The sequence below is a fragment of the Molossus molossus genome, unplaced genomic scaffold, assembly GCF_014108415.1.
Source record: "Molossus molossus isolate mMolMol1 unplaced genomic scaffold, mMolMol1.p scaffold_m16_p_15, whole genome shotgun sequence".
NCBI classification, from domain to species: domain Eukaryota; kingdom Metazoa; phylum Chordata; class Mammalia; order Chiroptera; family Molossidae; genus Molossus; species Molossus molossus.
In genome coordinates this window covers 18122858-18141618 of record NW_023425350.1, presented here as the reverse complement: position 1 = coordinate 18141618, position 18761 = coordinate 18122858, and the positions used below count along the sequence as shown (strand labels likewise).

Below are 18761 nucleotides of genomic sequence, written 5' to 3'. Positions count from 1 at the left end.
CAAGGTCAATGTCAGCAGTCATAAATCATGTTGATAGTATGTATTCTTAATATGATGTAATAAAAATGGTACATTACCTCTGTGATCTTCCTCTCAAAAAACCCATAGCCCTAATCTAATCATGAGAAACACGTCAGACAAATCCCATTTGAGGGGCAACCTACAATATGACCAGCAATTCTCAAAATGTCAAGGTAATCAAAAACAAGGCCAGTCTGAGAAACTGTCACAGCCCAGAAGAATCATGTGACTGCATGTAATGTGTTATTACGGACAGGATCCTGAAACAGAAAAACTACACTAGGTAAAAAAGTAACAAAATCTGAATAAAGTATGGACTTTAGTGAATAATTATGTGTCAATATTCGTTCATGCGTTGTATCAAATGTACCACAGTAACGTAAGATGTTCATAACAGAGGAAGCTGTGTAGGGGATGAGCAACTCTGGATGGATTGCTCTTACGTATATAACGTAGCCAGGTTCAACCTTCAACGATGGTTAATGATTCTCCTCCGCAAAGCAGGGGAGATGAGCTAGTGAAATGGTGTCTGGAACACAATGCCTGGACCTAAACACCTGCTCCCCGTTCCCCCGGCTCACTACAGCAGTTGCTTGCTTATTGCTTGTTTATCCACACCTGGACCAGGGAATTGTGTTGGCAAAGAGCATCCCTTCAGATCTGACCTGAAATTCCCTCGGCCTTGGCTAGTGAGAAATTGTCCTTAGCTTTCATGGTTCAGGAGAGCTCACTAGAGAAGGTGATAGAACTTGAAAGACATTTTTTTTTTTCCAGGTTGTTTTAATGACCTCCAGCTCAAAATTGATGCCACATTAGACCCATTTGTGCTAATCAGTTAGTTCAGGGCCACATGAAAAAGAAAAAATGAGGTAGAATTTTTTAATATATTGAAGGGCAAGGACAAGCTCTTAGTAAACTGACGTTTTCTACAAAGTCATGTTTTGGATGTCATGGTTTAACCTATGATATGTCCAGATTTTTTTTTAAGTGACCTCTTGAACATGGAGTCTAATTTTTCTCTCTTTGAATATGAACTATACTTAGTGACTGGCTTCTAAAAAGCAGAATGTGGAAAACGTGAAAGTGTATGGTTTCTAAGATTAGGACAGAGTGGCCTACTCCTTGCTCTCTCTAGAACTATTCTCCCTGGGTGAAGCCTGCCATGCTGTGAGGATGCTCAAGTAGCCTTATGGAGAGGCCCAAGTGACAAGGAACTGAGTGAGGCCTACTACAGACACCCAGTAAAAAACAGGGCCTTCACCCTGGCCAGTTTGGCTCAGCGATTAAGCATTGGCCCGCAGACCAATGAGTCACGGGTTTGAGTCTGGTAAGGGGCACATACCCTCATTGAGGTTCATCCTGGCCCTGGTTGAGGTCATGTGGAGGCAGCCAATTGATGTGTCTCTCTCACATCGATGTTTCTCTCTCTCCCCCTCTCCCTCCCTCCCTCCCACTTTATCTGAAGATAAATAGAAAAATATCCTTGGGTGAGGATTTTTTTTAAAAATCAGCCCTGGCCAGTTTGGCTTAGCGGTTAGAGCATCAGTCCGTGGATCAGAGAGTCCCAGGTTTGGTTCCCGCTAAGGGCATGTGCCTTGGTTGCAGTTTGTCCCCGGCCCCGGTTGGGGTTGTGTAGGTGGCAACCACTCGATGTGTCTCTCTCACATCGATGTTTCTCTCTCTCTTCCTCCCTCACTCCCTCCCGTTCTATCTGAAGATAAATGCAAAAATGTCCTCGGGTGAGGATTAAAAAAAAAAATCAGCTCATCTAAATGTCAGTAGTACTAGTCATAAAAAAAAAAAAAAAAAAAAACAGGGCCTTCTGTCAATAGTCATGTGAATGATCTACCTTGAAAGTGCACCAACCAGCCCCAGTCAAGCCTTCGGATGACTGCAGCCCTGGCTGACACCTTGACTGCAACCTCAGGAGAGTCCTCAGCTGGCACCACCCAATGAGCTGCTCCCAAACTCCTGACCCACCAACAGGTTTCATAATGAGATAATGTTTGCTTTTTTAATCTGCTAAATGTCGGGGTCATTTGTTATGTAACAATGGACAACAAATACAGAGACCCTTTTCCAAGTCCGAGAACATTATAGCTGGGACTCTCTTGGGCATGAAGTAGCATATATAGAACAAGTGCACAGTATAAGTGTGCAACTCAGGAATGTTTACTTATGTATACACACATGTAACCACTACCCAGTCTAGATGGAACACTTTTATTACTCTAAGAAATTCCCTCATGCCCATAGCTACTCAACAGCTCTTCCCAGAGCTTGCTACTTTTCTGAGTTCTAGAACTAGAGGGTTTACATGTTCTTGAACTTCATATAAATGGAATCATTCAGTATGTACGCTCTTATGTCTGCCTTTTTTCACTCAGCATACTAAATTTTAAGTTTGTGTTGTTACATTTTCAATAGTGCATTCCTTTTATCGCTGAGAAGTATTCTATTGTACAATTATGCCAAGTGTATTTCCCTGTTGACAGACATTGGAATGATTTTCACTTTGAGGCCATTGTAAATAAAACTAATATGAGCATTCTCAGAGCAGTCCCTTCTGTGGACCTGTACATTCAATATTTGGGTAAATTCTTAGGAGTGGAATTGATGAGGTGGGTGTATGTTTGACTGTCAAACCATTTCCCAAAGCAGTTGGGTCATTTTACATTCCCACTCAGAGCAATTTTTTTGAAGCACCCTAGCTTGAAAAGAAAGAAAACCAGCAGTCAGTCTTAATGAAAAATGAGTGGCAACGAATGAAGAGCTTTCTAAATGGTGGAAGAGGCGCGAAAACCGGACAAGGCAGAGCTGTCTGAGAGCAGCACCTCCTGGCAAATGCTTCTATTTTGATCATTGGTTTGGAAATAATTTTAGCCACTTAGGTCAAAGGTTTTCCCAAAGATGAGCAGGGACCCAAATCCTGAGAGGAGAGTTTACATAAAGAACCCTTCTGCTGAATGGGAAAGATCCTTCTTCCCAGTGCCCTTGTTTACTGGGCCAGTTCAGCGCTCGGCCAAACAGAACGACGTCTTGCCGCCTTCACACAGTGCCCCCAGGCACCGGGTCAGCTCTCTGTTTCCCGTGAGTTCTGTTTCTAATAAAAGTCGGGAGAACTTGACCGTGATGCAGCCTGGGGCGGAGGCTGTGATAAGCATCAGGCTCGGAGCACAGGCCCACAGCCCGCCTCCAGCCTGCTCCCGACAGGACAGGCGAGGTATCTCCAAGCCCTTTCTGTTCCTGAAACCGCCTGGATACCCACAGTGTTATTGTCGTTGGTTGTCCGGGGCTCAATAAGAGAAAATAAAAACTACAAAGCAAGAATTTAACTCCAATCTCAGCAACTTCGGAAGATGCTCAGCACATATTCTTTTCTATTAGGGAAGGTAAACATTGCTGCGAGCTGTATATGCAAACATGGAAAACGGGTCAATAAAAGCCCCCACCCTCCTGCCTTCCAGGGGAACTGTGTTGGGGAGCAGAGGAAGGGCACGGTGGGGCCCCAGAGAACCCCTGCGGCAGCCGCGTGCTGAGGGAAGGGCTGGTCCCAGACGCAGCCGGCAAGGGCCCTGGATCCAGAGGACCCCGCACCACCAGGAGGCAGTTATTTCCAGACGGCTCAGGGAAGGACTGGGGCTCGGTCCTGGACAAACGAAGTCATTTCCTTTTGACGTTTATTATTTAAGTGGCCTAGATGCCAGGGAGAGGAATAAGAAATTCCTCGTTCTTTTTTCTGAGTACCTGCCACTTGCCAGGCGCCACGCGGAGCACGTGAGCATTCATTGCTTTACTCCCCATGACAGCGCCGCGAAGTGGGTCCCGCTACCCCGTGTCAAAGATGCGCTGTGCCACAATGAAGCTAATAACGTGTGCAGTTCCCCCAATTAAAATGAGAACAAGCCAGGATTTACACCCGAGTCTTCCCACTCCTCCCTACTTCACTAACAGCAAATAAAAGTTAAAAGTTTTTTTTAATAAACTATAGTTTAATGTTTTTATTGATTTTTTAGAGATAGAGAAACATCAGTGTGAAAGGGAGGCATCGATTAGCTGCTTCCTGCACGCCCATCACTGCAGGCCGAGCCCACAACCCAGGCACTTGCCCTGACCGGGAATCGAACCAGGACTTCTCAGTTCATGGGACGATACTCAATCCACTGAGCCACACCACCCGAGCTAAAGGTTAAAAGTTTTTAAATGGGCAGCTGTTACCCTTAGCCCTGGGCAAGAGCACCACGCTCAGAGTAGAAGTTGTACTTGAAAAGGAAAATATACTTTTTTCTTAGGTCCTACTCTTAGTGACCTACCGGCTCTCTACTGCCCGGTGCCAGCTTGCACCTTGCTGAGAACGGTGTAGTGAGAAGCCTCATCCTGTGAGCCCCTTGCCTCCCAGAGCCTCGATGGTCCGTGGTGACTAGACTTGAGCTTCAAATGGCAGTGAGCTTTCTGCTTCCCCCTCCAGACCAGGAGGACGGCTTCCCTGCTATCTAACTCACTTTTCTAGTGTCAAGGAAATGCCACATTGCCTTCTTTATTCACCGTCTTATTTAGCAAAGTTCTCCAGCACTAGAGTCATGGTGTTTTTCTAAGGCACCCAAACAAGAATGTATGACTTCATTACCGTCTGTTGAGAGGCTTGGGGTCTTCTCGAGAATAGTAGGTTGGAGCACACTCAGCTGGTCTGCCCTTATTACACGGTGAAGGTCACTTCTCTGCCAGGAACTGTCATCGGTGAGCCCTTGCTTCTTTTCCATAAACGTGTCTCTTCCAGAGCCTTTTGCAATTATGGCTCATTTCTCTAGGTTTGCTATGGCAGGCGTCTGAACAGAATTAAAAGCATAAGCACGTGCAAAAATAATCCGCTTCCCAAGATAGTAAGTGCTGAGAAGTTCTATATTAGAACACACTGGGAGTGCTGACTGGCTAGGGCATGATTAACCTAATAGGCTTATAGTTCCGCTTGCCATCCACATCTGTCAGGACATGAGCAAAACACAGGCCTGTAATCCATGAGCCCGAGGTCCCTCGCAACCGCCCTGCTGCTCGCGGGCCGGGGAGGGTCCAGAGGCCCAACCGCACAGGCCAGCAGGCGCCAGCACCTCCGCAGGGGGCCGGGGACGTGAGAGAGCGCATTCCGAGTGGAGGACACGGTCCCATGGATTTCAAAGGATTCTGGCCTGGAATTGCCTGGATGGACTAGTAAGACTGCCTTTTGCTATTTCAAATATAATCCTCTGGAAATGATGAGGGTTTGAGGGTGGGAGATGATGATAAGCTGAAGTCATGGGGTGCACACCTTCCCACAGTGACATTGTGAACACCGTGGCTAAGAGTGGCATCCAGTTTTTTAAAAAGCCCAAATCAATTCTGCCAGGAAGTTGGGGTGGCAGTGAGAGATGCTCCACCCCTTTGCTGGTCCGAAGCTCCACCTGCTATGACTCTGGGGGGGACTTGTCCCAGGGACAGAGGCTCACAGAGGCTCAGCCAGGTCCCAGATGGACCCCAACCATGGCTGAAGGTCATTGTGAGCTTGCAAGAGATTCCACAACAGGCGAAAAGAAAGATCTGGAAGGGCTGGTCCCAGAAACCAAAACTTCCCCATCCCAGCTGAACAAATTACAAAGCTACCTGGCTAAGGACATTCCATTCAAGACACAGAGCTCCCAGGAGTTTCAAGGGGCAGCCTTGTCTGGGGAAGACAGTGCAGAAAGCAACACCCGGGAGACCTCCATGTGGGAAAAGAAGCCAAAATACCACAGCTCAGGGCAACAGGATCTTAGCTGCCAAACCACCCTTCCTGCTTGGGGGTCTGCAGGCAAAGTAGACTTTCCCGAGCCCCTCGTGCAGGCCCACCAGCACGCTTACACCTACCTGCACTCCTGCCTCTCCAAATACGAGGCAATTCTGAGCCTCGCCCATCAGGTCTCCCAGACCCAGGAGCTGCTGCAGCCCATGGTCAGCTTCCTGCTGCTGTGCTTTGATGAGGTCAACCAGCTCTTGGGGGAGATCTCCAAGGATGGAGAAGTGCTCCTCCGGGAAGTCAAGGAGGATCTGGCTTGGCCGTTGAGGAAAGGGGAGCCCCCGGAGCAGCCAGATCTCCTGCAGCAGCTTCTGCAGTACACGGTCAGCAGGCTGCAGGGGCTCAGTGGCACGGTGGCGTCGCTCACCAGTAGTTTCCTGGAGAGCTCCAGCAGCTACCTCCAAGCCACTGCAGGCCACTTGGGAAATAAGCTGAGCACGAAGAGGAGTGTGGATGAGCACCTCCTAAGGGCTCTGGGGCAGCTAGAGAGCTTGGCGAGTGGCCACAGTGACCCTGGGGCACAGGGTCTACCCTTGTGCTCTGAGGACAGTGGCATTGGTGCGGACAATGAGTCTGTGCACCTGGCGGACAAGCTGGGCAAGCAAGCCAGCTTGGACTTAATGGCGGAGCCTGCACAATGGAAGCCAGGGACTTCACCCACAGGGGAGGCCAGACTGTTGGGACATGCCTGGCAGCAAAGCCCATTCTGGATGTGTTCAGACAGATTCCAGGACTGCCCACTCTCAAAGCCTCCTATGGCAAAGGTTCATCCAGCAGCACAGGGTGGAGCAGGGAGCCTGGGTCCCTCCAGCTCAGGCCCAGAAGATGCTACCTCCAGGCCGCTGGGGCTGGGCAAAGGCAGTCCAAGTGACTCCTCTGGGGCTGGGATCTCCACAGAAGCACATCTTTCTAAAGGCTCTGGGTTGGTGCGTACCCCATCCCTCAGTGAAGTGGGAGGCAGCAGCACAGAGGAAGAAGACAATTTCCATCTGAGGCCTCGGTCTTCACCTGCTGGCCCGGAAAGCCCATTTCAGCCACACCCCAGGGGGCTTAGGAGCCTCCAAGCACAGGAAATGATTCTGAAGATGAAGGAAGCCATCAGTGAACGGATCAAGTTTGTCCCTGTGTTCTCTGGGCACGAGGATTGGGCTGAGGAGGAGGAGAGGACGGTGGTCCCACCAAGACCTAGCCTGGTCAGTGGCAGTGAGCGGGCCCCCGAGAGGCAGAGGAGGTCCCAGTCAGAGGCATGTCTTAAGAAGCAGGGGGAGGAGCCCTCCCTCCAGGAGCTGCGGAGGGTCCAGAGAGACCTGGGCCAGCGGCTGGAGGTGTTCTACGCCCTGCGTGCCCGGCGCGCCCAGCGGCAGGGGCGGAGCAGGGAGCAGGCCCTGCAGCCCAGAGCAGCGCCTCTGAAGCCCGGCAGCCACAGCAGCGTAGCCCCAAGCAGCACTGTCAGCAAGCTGAAGGCATCTCTGAGCAAGAATTTCAGCATTTTGCCAAGTCAGGACAGGAGCATTTTGCAGAAATGCAGTCCCCACCCTCAGGGTGAACAGCCCTGGCAGGGGAAAGCTGAGGGGCTTCCGGGTGCCGGCCCATCAGGGGACAGAGCCGGTGAGGCTCCCAGGGCCAAGGACTGGGACGTCAGGGGCCATCCCACCAGAACGTCAGTCAAAAAACTCATTGAAACGTTCAGTCCCACTGAGAGTCTGCAGACACTGGGGGAGTCCACGGACTCTGGGCTGAGCCCCTGCCTCAAGAAGTGGGGGGTCCCCATCTTGCTTCCCAGATTTCCCATTTACAGGGGGCTTGCCCCGTTGTATCCAAAGCCCCGAATTTCTCCAGCAGCGGGCCCAGGCTGGAGGCCCTTAGCTCCTGTCTGTCTCCCTTTGTCAACAGCATCGGTGAGTGAGGACCTCCACTATGAAGCAGAGGAGGACCCAAAGCACCTCCCTCCCCCGCCTCTGGAAATCCTGATGGACAAATCATTCACGTCTCTGGAGCCCCCCGAAAGCAGCAAGCCGGCAGGGAGCTTTCCTGAAGGGACCCATGTGTCAGGGCTGGAAGAGGCTGGTCCTGCCCGGAGAACGTGGGTTTCCCCAAAGCTAAGAGCCTCCATGAGCCCCGCTGCCCTGCTGCCCCGCAGGAGCACGGCCACCCCCAGCAGGCCCTGCAGCACAGGGCCAGGGAGCAGCAAAGGCGGCTGCAGTCCTGGAAAGCTGGCCTTGGACCTCAGGGCCCCGCCAGCAGCCGGCGGAAGCCCAGAGATGGAGGACGGCGGGGCTCCGAGGCTGGCACGAGCGGACGGGGCTGCGAGCCCCTCCAAGCAGCCCCGGAAGGCAGCCCCCTGGCACCACTCCAGCCACGCAGCAGGGCAGAACAGGACCTCGGAACCCAGCCTGCCCAGACCAATTCGGGGGCCACATTCTTCTGAGGCTCCAAGGCAGAGCCAAGAGAGAAGCTGCCCACTGGCCGGGAAGGCCTCTCCTATGAGGGCACACTGGGCCCCCAGAACAGACAAGAGGCACCCAAGCCTGCCCTCCTCTCACCGACCAGCTCGCCCAAGTGTCCCCTCTGTGCATGGGTCCCCCAGCCCAACAATCAGCCCCCTGGCGAGCCCCAGGACACTAAGCCCCCCAACAGTGACGAAAGGAGCTTCCCCGCTACCCCAGCACAAGCTGCCCAGCCCTCCCCCTGAGAGCCCACTGGCTCAGCACAGGATCTCCAGCCCGCCTACCCCGTGCACAGAAGCAAGTCCCCCTCCCTCTGGTCCCTCCCCACCCCCGCCAGGGTCCCCCACTCAGGGGCACAAGGAAACAAGAGATTCTGAAGACAATCGGGCAGCCACGGCCACAGCATCTGGGAACACAGGTCCCATATTTTGTCCTGCCACCTCCTCTCTGTTTGAGGCTAAATCACCATTCTCAACAGCCCACCCACTCACTCCATCGCTGCCGCCTGAAGCGGGGGCACCTCGTGAGCCGCCCACAGGATGCTGGAGGAGCCGCTTAGGGCCACGCCTGAGGGGGGGCTCACAGCGGGGAACGACTCTGTGTGCCCTCAACCCTCAGCCCTTCGTCAGAAGAACAGCCTCTGAGCGCCAGCCGGGTGTCCGCCTCCGCCTGCCTGTCCCAGGTGCCACCAGCAAAGCTTGTGAACCCCAGCTTGGCCAGAGCAGGTAAGCGCGTCCTCGGGCCATGGCCCCTGGTTACAGGAACAGAGCCGACGGGTCCTTAGGATCTCACAGGTCAGTAGCTTTCAAACTGCGCTCCAAGGAAAGAGGAAATTAGAAGAAAGGGTCAGAAATGTCCAGCCACCCCCCACGAGTCCCCCGCAACTCTGAGCCACTGAGCTTTTACTTGCCACTCATTTCAAGTTCCTGAGATGTTCATTGAAAAGAGGTTCTGCTGTTATTAAAAATAAAGATGAGAACAGCCACGTTAGTCCAGCACACAGCCCTTAGTTAAGAGGGGGGGACCAGACCACATGACTTGCCCCCTGGTGGGGTCACTGTCACCCTGTCAGAACCAGCAGCCTGGTTTCTGTCGTTTCTGCTTTTCTGCAGTTAGCCCAGCATCAAGGTGCAAGGTTCTCCACCTTGTCGGTCCCAGAACCCCTTTAAACTCTTCAAAATTACTGAGCACCCAAAAGAGCCTGTGTGTGTGTGTGTGTGTGTGTGTGTGTGTGTGTGTGTGTAGCAGATTCATCACTTTTTTTTTTTTTTTTTAATCCTCACCTGAGGACACTTTCCATTTTTTGTACAGATAGAGTGGGAGGGAGAGAGAGGAAGAGAGAGAGAGAGAGAGAAACATCGATGTGAAAGGGACACATCGAGTGACTGCCACCCGCACGACCAACCAGGGCCGGGGACAAACTGCAACCGAGGTACGTGCCCTTAGCGGGAACCGAACCCGGGTCTCTCCGGACCACAGACCAACGCTCTAACCGCTGAGCCAAACTGGCCAGGGCTCCATCACTTTTTATTGTATTATAAATTACAATTAAGAGGCATTTGAAATATTTATTCATTACTTTTTAAAACAAACATGACCCCATTATACGTTAACACAAATAATATATTCTTGTGAAAGTTAACTATGTTTTCCACCACAAAACAATTTCGTGCGGAGTGGCACCGTCCCCCACTCTGACCAGTCTCCTTAGCGGGTGGCTTGACAGGGACAGCTGGATTCTCAGGGGTTTCTGCAGTCAGGCTGCCGGAATAGCACACATCACGTAGACGGGGAAACTCCACTCTACAGTCATGGAAGAATGAGTGAAACGGACAATAACATCGAAGCATTACTATTAGGATAGTTTTGACCTCATAGACGCCCTCACGGAAAGGGTCCCAGGGACACCCTGGGGACCCGTCTTGAGAAGAGCTGGTCCTGGAGGTGTGGAATATAAATGTTTAGCTTCCCGTCCCCCAAGGACCAGCCCTCACTTCTCCAATCCAGGCCCCTGTCCTCCCCTCCCCCTTCAGAAGTTGGAGAGTAGGAAGGAGATTCCCATCAGCACCAAGCACCAGAACCCAGGTGGTAGGCTTGCCACCCTTGCCCTTGGCAGACTGAGTTCTAAGGGTGCTTTTCATGAGGGCAATGGACTTGCATGCCACTGGCCCAGCCATGCAGACAGGCCTGGGCACACGGCTGCCACAGGCCAGGAGCAAAGTCCAGCCTGCCTGAGCATTGAGCGGACTGGTGTGCTCAAGCGGCTATTTTGCAGAATGGGTAGAGAAATATGTCTCTTCCAGAACCGTGGCGTGGGGAAAAAATATAAATCTAAGGCCCATTAGAGAGGACCTGTTATCAACGTTACTGGATATCAGATCAGACAAAGCTCAACCAGCACCAGTCCCAGCTATCTATGCATTGCTCACGATCGGGCAAATCAGCAGTTAATTTTTGCAGTGATGCACATTACTGACTTCACAATCTGTCGGGGCATAAATGGTAATTTTTTATGAAGTCCTCCGCAGTCAATTTTAAATAAAGATATTATCTCGGGAAAGTTGTGCATTATTATAGTTCTATAAACTTCCCCAGCCACTTGAAAGAAATGAAGTATTGATTATTTTTGCAAGAATCTTAATAGAACATGGCTCCTTTCTTAAATCTAAAACGAGCCTCCGACAGCAGCACAGCGCCTTTCGTCTGAGAACCTCTGTGAACGTTAGCACATTATTCTTCACGCCAGCCACTTACTGGGTGATTAGATCCCTAAAACGGTGCCTTTCCGGAGCCGAGCTGGAAGGGGCCGGACAATCAAATGGCATTAATTAAAAACGCTAACATTTTAAAACGCCAGGAGCAGTAATAAAGCAACATAAAATGGTTCAAGAAGAAAAGAATGCCTTTCTCTCAGGCTGGCCCTCAGAAAGGGCAGCCTAAAAGGCTGTTTTATGTCCTGAATCTCAGTACTTGGAGACCTTGGGGTGGGTGGGGTAAGGACTTGTAGCTTGAAAGAGAGAGAAGGATTCATAAACAGGTAACGTCCCAAGGTCACGTGGAAGGTCACATAATGACTCACACCAATCCCCCATCTGAAAGGCCACACCCATGAGCCGGTCCCAGCGGTGGAACTGCAGCTGATGAACGTGGTGGGGGAACGCTCCCTGCCCGCCCAGCCCCCACCCCGCCCTGTAAGGTCAGAGTCTGGGAGTGGAGGCACGCCAGCTGTGGGAACGGGAGCGCTCTCCACCCTGCAGAGGACAAGCGTTTTTGCCTGCCCCGCTGCACACGGGAAACTATACCAGGAAACTGATCATGTGACAAGCTGACAAGCCAGTGGCAGAGCCAGAAACCGCTCAGAACCGGCTGGTTCCTCAAGCAGGGACTTGCAGGGACACGACCACACCCGGGGGACCTGGCAGCTTAGGCAGGCTTGCGGGATGAACTGGTCCGCAGCTGGTGTTGACCCCCTCAGGTCATCCTGTGCTCGGCACAAGCTCCTCTTATGGAAAAAAATGATGATGTTTATATCTTCCGGATCCTGGGGCTCAGGGGATTGGGAACGGTCCCAGAGGCGTACCCACAAAGCTGTTACTGAGCGTCAACTGTTAGCTATGTGTCAAGTCCCCTGGTAGCAGTGCCGGTCTCAAGGTCTCTGCGTGCGGGGCACTGTGAGAAGGGTCCATACTTTCTCCCCTAACGACGGTGCTTCCAGTCTTTCCCGGGACTGGGCTCCCCCGGCAGGGTCCCTCTGCAGAACCGCACCCCATTTCGTGGAGCAGGCTCCCCAGGGAGCCCGCTCCCCAGCAGTGCTGGGAACCTGCAGAACCACAGCCACGTGGCGGCGACTAGGAGGACTGATCTCCTAACCTGAGCTCCACGCAGATGTGGAAGCCAGCCGGCGTGGGAAAGTTCTAGGACCAAATTCTTTGTCAGACCTTGGAGTCAGCCTCCAGGGGCAACTGTGCCACAGCCGCTGCCCTGGGCGTGCCCCCCACTCCTGCCAGCCGCTCCCGGGGAGCAGGGAGAAGAAAGGTGTGAGCTGTGGCCCACAAGTCACGGGTCCTGCAGGGACCTGTGATGGGGTCAGATCCCAACAGGGTTGAGACTGGCACTCAGCACCGTGGTGGGTCCCTCACAGCCTGACAATCATGTACGTGGCCAGTCTGACACCCACTCCCCCTCACTTCCTATTCCTCCCACCTCGATCCCGGCAGGGTCCGAACTCAAACTTGTCCTCCACTGGATCGACATCCACCTGAGCCTAACCACACAGATCTGGGCACACTGCCTAATAGAGCTCACGGAATAGTCAAGAAATGCTGTCACAGGCAGAGAGAAGGGCCTCCTGGTCGGTGCCTGGGGGAGCTGTGTCTTATCCTGGCAGGTGACTGAGCGAGACGCTCCGACTGTCGGGTGCCTGCCTACAGCGTGACAGGGTGGTCCCAAGGGTCCTTTCTAGGTGTGACTTCCTACTCATGTGCCAGAGCAGCACGAGAGGGGCAGCTGGCCGCTCACCGAGCACTTAGCACGGCTAGTCAGCACGCGGAGAGCTTTGCACGCTTCACCCACGGTCGATACCTTTGCGTGCCCTGTGGGATGGGTACTATTACACAAAAGGGAATCAGAGAGATTAATGAACATGCTACAGGTCACACAGCTAGTCAGTGGAAGAGCTGGGACTTGAACCCAGATGGCCAGACTCGGACCTCCATGCACACAGCCAGTGTGGCTTTGGGAGCTGGTCCCCCTTCTGGCCCCAGCTTGCTTCCTGGTGTTGACCACCCTCCACCCTGCGCTCCCAGGGCACACTGGACGGCCCTTCCCACTCGAAGTCCCGCTCACCCTCACCCAGCAGCCAGGAAGGTCTGTTCTAGCCAAATGCCAGCCCTGGCCAAGCAGTTTCATTTCACTCTATTCAGGAAGAGGGTGGCATCTGGGCAAAGCAGGGTGGATCTGGCGGGAGGGCTGTTATTGTCGGTGTGGTTTTTAATTCATCTGGCTGAGCCTAGCCCTTTATTAAGTGAGAAATGCTTTAAAAACAAAGTGAGAGCTCGCTCCCAGGGCTCCCGAGGGCGGGGCTTAGCTCAGAGCGGCAGGATCCTGGGCATGAGAGGAAGAACAGGACTCAACCTGCCCGTCGAAACTCTAGGAGTTTGGCTCCACAGTGCCCGGGCACGCACGAGGACAGCACCAGCCAGGCAACCCTGACAGGGAGAGGCAGAGGCCTGGGCACCAGGGGTCCACCGGGCCTGTGGGTGGGGGAACAGAGAGGTAGGGTGGAGGCGGGGGTGGGGCAGAGGAACAGAGGAGGACTGTTTGACTACCCCTGTCCCTTCTCTCAGCCACAGCAGTGAGGAGAGCCCCCGGAAGGGCACAGAGCTGTGGGGCAGCCCCTGGGCCCCAGAACCGAAGGACACCGGCAGGTCGGCATCCCATCCAGAGCTCTGCGTGCTGGGCCACGGGCTGCACCGGGAGGCCAGTGCCAGCCGCACCCAGGACAAGCCCCAGCAGAAGGAAGTGGCCTGACAGGCTGGCCAACAGAGTCACACTGATGCCAGTCACCCCAGAAGGCAAAGGGTGACAGCCATGCGTCAGGCTGCCCCATAGATGGTGGGCCAACCGCTCCTAAGCTGTTCTGGACAGGCCTGAGAGGTGCACGGCCCGGCAGGTCTGCTAATTATAAACAGTCACGTGTTCAGTCCCAGCTCCTGGTTTGCCTTGGGGTCCAAAAGTTAACTGTAACTTTGGATCCCACAACGACACTCTTACTCCTTCAAGCACTGGCCTTAATTTAGGGGAAATGTGTTATCACATGCTTGACGGGCCCGATGTTTCACCTGGGTCAGCTCCCTGAAATCATTGTACCCTCCCAACAACAAGCGAAGCAGCTGCCACTCTCCAGGTAAGAAAACCAGAGCACCCTCCACCCCGTGACTTGCCTGAGGTCACGCAGCACAAATGGGACCTGGCGCGCGGCACTGGGATCTACTGTCTCGTTACATCTCAGTGCTCCTGAGCAGCCCAGCGCTCCCTCCAGACGCCGACCCAGTCCTGCGGTTGTGTGGCAAGCTATGTCTGTCTCAGGTTAAATACTGGCACAGAATTCGAGTCCCCGAGATGACTTTGTTTGAAGCTGGTTGCTCCAGAGATGAAGACACACAGTCCCACCCACCTTCCTTCGTCTCCCCCGTCTCCAGCTCAGCACCAAAGCCCCAAACACCACGCGTCCAGCCCACTCCAACCACCAGGTGGCCTGGGGCTAACTGTCTCCGAGGTGGTCTCACATGCTCCACCCTCCTCATCTACCTGCCTCAGGCAGAGTGGGCTCCACCAAGCCTCCCAAACAAGGCTGCCTGTTCTCCAAACTCCCACATCTACCTGCCTCAGGCAGAGTGGGCTCCACCAAGCCTCCCAAACAAGGCTGCCTGTTCTCCAAACTCCCACATCTACCTGCCTCAGGCAGAGTGGGCTCCACCAAGCCTCCCAAACGAGGCTGCCTGTTCTCCAAGCTCCCACATCTACCTGCCTCAGGCAGAGTGGGCTCCACCAAGCCTCCCAAACGAGGCTGCCTGTTTCCAAGCCCTGTGGGGGCCGAGGCTCAGGGGATGTGTAGGTAAGCTCTTGAGTACATGCATCACCTCCCCCAGGGGCTTCCTGGCCACCTTCATCTCTCCGGTCCCGCAGAACTTCTGCTGGCGTTGAGGTGAAGAACAGTCATTTGTGCCAAAACCTTGCTTCTGCCACTGAGCTAGGTGTTTGCTGCAGACCTTGGAACGCCTCCACTGCAGGCTATGGAGAGTTTTCCACTTAGAAAAGAATCTGCAGCAACTGGGTGATTGAATGCCGGCTCAGTGGGTTGTCACAAGACAAGAATTCTCACCCACGGGGTACAGCTAAGAGGCAACCCTCTGGATCTGCTGCAAAACTGATTTTTTAAGTTTGGGGAAATTATAGACTTCAACTCCTTTCTTATTGAAGTAGCTCATGACTGAAGAACATATTAAACTGGGTCCCGAGGACTAAGCAACCTCCCCCAGGATAGGCCACAGGTCCAAGCAAATGAATCCCATCCTGACCTGGCCAGTTACTAAAATAGGGGTGACTGGGATCACTCTTCAGAGGCACCCAAGGAACAGTGATTAAACTACCAAGAGAGGCCACGGGGTATTAGGAAATGCCCGCGTGTGCCCAGCTGTATGCCTGAGTTTGCTCTGTAGCTGCGCTAATCCTCCGAGTAGAGCTCAGGCAGCAGGGTGCTGGGGGCCCAGCCACACCCCTGAGCTTGAGGGCGGACCCTGGGAACTGCCTGGGCTGCAGGAAATGGGAGGAAGTGCAGCTGCCCGGGCAGGGCAGGGTGAGGTACATGTGTGAGAACATCAGGTTTAGGAAACCTGCTTGATATAAAACTGGGCAGTCTGTGTTCAGCTTAGGCCTGCAGCGTGGGTAACGAGATGGGGTGGGGGCTGGGTAGGCTGGGCATGCAGGGAGCAAGCCGTGTGTGCGGGGAGACCTAGCTCCCAGGCCAGAAAACTAGTCAGAAAGTGCAGCCGCCCTGTGCTAGGATTTAGGGGCAGGATTCCAGAGGCCTAAAGAACTTAGCACAACCCCAGCTGCAGGGAGACTGGGCAGGGACATGGTTGATGAAATGGGGATACAACATGGGGGCATAACCCAGGGACAATAAAAAGTCTAGTGGCTAGAACCAGGACAGAAGCAGGAGCCAGAGGCCCAGAAAGGAACGGGGCGTCTGAGGGCCCAGCCTAGGCCCCGTGAAAGCCAGGCTGGCCGGAGAGGTCTGAGGCTGGCCGGAGAGGTTCGAGGCTGGCCGGAGAGGTTCGAGGCTGGCCGGAGAGGTTCGAGGCTGGCCGGAGTGTGCAGGTGGGGCTGAGCGCACCTGGCTGCAGCGATGGGAGCTGCCGATGGGCAGCTGGGAGCCGGGCAATGTGTTGTATCATGGAGTGGGTCAGCGTCGGAGAGCACAGCCTGGGGGAGCTGGCATGAACCAAGGCTGGCCTGCGAGGGTGCTGGTGGGAGGCTCTCTGCCGGAAGGGCTGCTCCTCCGCAGCGAGGCTGGCAAGCAGCGGCCAGTACCCACCCCTCCCGAGCTGCAGGCAGGATTCTTGCCATCAGCCATGGAGTAGGTTGTGCCTCCTCATCCCTCTGCATTTACTGAGCACTCACTTGTGCCAGGACAGTGCTGGGCTCTGCCTTGTACCCCCACGAGTGATGTAATGAGAGGTCCCAGGAGCCTCCAGGCGCAGGCAGCAGGGATGAGCTTGCATAGACATCATGTTGCCCAAGAACCTAAAGGCTCAGGAATCCCAAATCAGCTCCCCTGGGGCTGATGGGGAGGGATTGCCAAAGCAGAGGTGCTAGGAGGCAGTAAAGGTCAAAGGTGACGCCATGCCAAGCTGGCACAAGAGAAAATGGGTCAAAGATGTGCTTTTCTGGCTACCATCTAATTTACCAGATTTAGCCCAGATTATTTGCAATTTAGACTCTGCACAGAAGAAATTAAACCCACCACAATGGACCGCGTGTGTGGGTTCAGTTTCAGGCCTTTCCTTGGGCAAACCCATGACTTGGGCTCTGTCTTGGAGAGCACACAACTGGCGGCCATGAGGACAAGCCCAATCCCACAGCTTCGCAGAGGACCCCTGCCCGACAGAGCCTGTGCTTGGTAGGCCTAATCCACAACCTGTGCTCAGGGAGAAGGGGGCAAGTTTTTTGTTTTATATTTTTTTAAACTCATCTTTATTGTTGAATGTATTACAGATGTCCCCCCTTTTTTATCCCATTGACCCCCTTCTCCCCACTCCCACCCCCTCCTGCCTTCCCCACACTATTGTGGGTGTCCATTGGTTGTGCACATATGCATAGAAGTTCTTTGGTTTATCTCATTCTGCCCTCCCTCCCCCCTTCCCTTTGAGGTTCATCAGTCTAACAACCAATCTGTACTTACTAATTTCTTCATCTTTTTCACCCATCCTTCCAGCCCCCACCCATCTGGTAAGCACCAAAAAGTTCTCTGTATCTATGAGTCTGTTTCTGTTCTGCTTGTGCATTTGGTTTGTAGATTCAATTGTTGATAGATATGTATCCATTGCCATTTTATTGTTCATGTTTTTGTTCTTCTTCTCCTTCAAGAAGACCCTTCAACATTTCATATAATACTGGTTTGGTGGTGATAAACTCCTTTAGCTTTCTTTTGTCTGGGAAACTCTTGATATGTCTGTCGATTCTAAATGATAGCTTTGCAGGATAGAGTAGTCTTTGTTGTAGGTCGTTGCTTTTCATCACCTTGAATATCTCTTACCACTCCCTTCTGGCCTGCAAAGTTTCTTTTGAGAAATCATCTGACAGTCTTATGGGAGCTCCTTTGTAGGTTACAAACTGCTTTTCTCTTGCTGCTTTTAAGGTTCTCTCTTTGTCTTTAATCTTTGGCATTTTGATGGTGATGTGTCTTGGTGTGGATCTCTTTGGGTTCCTCTTGTTTGGGAATCTCTGTGCTTCCTGGACTTGTATGTCTGTTTCCTTCACCAAGTTAGGGATGTTTTCTGGCATTATTGTTTCAAATAGGTTTTCAGTTTCTTGTTCTCTCTCTTCTCCTTCCGGCACCTCTATGATGCAAACATTGGCACACTTGAAGTTGTTCTAGAGGCTCCTTACACTATCCTCATTTTTTTGGATTCTTTTTACTTTTTGCTGTTCTGATTGGGTGTTTGTTGCTTCCTTATATTCCAAATCAATGGTTTGCTTCTTGGCTTTACCTACTCTACTATTGATTACCTGTCAATTATTCTTTATTTTGGTTAGCGCATCCTTCATTTCTGAGGGTCCCTTTTTATGTTGTTGATGTTCTCACTAAGCTCCTTGAAGAAGGTCTCACCAAGTTCCCTGAGCAACCTTATAACCAGAGTTTTGATTGATGGCTTATCTCCATTTTGCTAAATTCTTTTCCTGGAGTTTCATTCTTTTCTTTCATTTGGGACATGTTTCTTTGTCTCTTCATTTTGGCTACTTCCTTGTGTTTGTCTCTATGTATTAGGTAGAGTTGCTATGTCTCCTAGGCTTCATAGGGTGGCCTACTGTTCCAGGTGTCCTGTAGGATCCAGTGGCACAGCCTCCCTGATCACCTCAGCTGTGTCCTCGAGGTGCACCCCTAGTGTGGACTACACACCCTTCTGTTGTAATTGAGTCTTGATTGCTGTTGGCACATCAGTGGGAGGGATTTACTCAGGCTGACCAGCTGCAAGGACTGGCTGTGCCCACTGACCACTGGCCTCTGACTCCCTTGGAGGATCAGCTGTGCAGGGCCCACCACACAGAGCAAGACTTACTTCATCAGGGTTCTGGTACCCACTAAGTCCACTCATTGCGTGGAGGTGGCTGGGGTGGTGTTTCGATGTGGTCTGAAGCTGTCTGCTAAGTGTGCTGGCTCTGGGGCAAGGTCAGCCACTGCCTGGGCTCTGTCCGGGGCCACC

The 18761-nt window shown here is 52.8% G+C and overlaps 1 protein-coding gene across 1 annotated transcript; it reads left to right on the top strand.

The window, feature by feature from the left end:
* Window positions 1–5039: 5039 nt before the first annotated feature.
* Window positions 5040–13912, top strand: PCARE (photoreceptor cilium actin regulator). Its single transcript, XM_036263236.1, has 2 exons — window positions 5040–8999; window positions 13620–13912. The coding sequence occupies exons 1-2, from the start codon at window positions 5311–5313 to the stop codon at window positions 13801–13803; spliced, it is 3873 nt and encodes a 1290-aa protein (XP_036119129.1). The 5' UTR covers window positions 5040–5310; the 3' UTR covers window positions 13804–13912.
* Window positions 13913–18761: the final 4849 nt, after the last annotated feature.

Coding starts and splice junctions, on each gene's coding strand:
- PCARE (XM_036263236.1), top strand. CDS start 5,311: ATGGGGTGCACACCTTCCCACAGTGACATTGTGAACACCGTGGCTAAG. Junction 9,000..13,619: donor CCCCAGCTTGGCCAGAGCAG/GTAAGCGCGTCC, acceptor CCCTTCTCTCAG/CCACAGCAGTGAGGAGAGCC.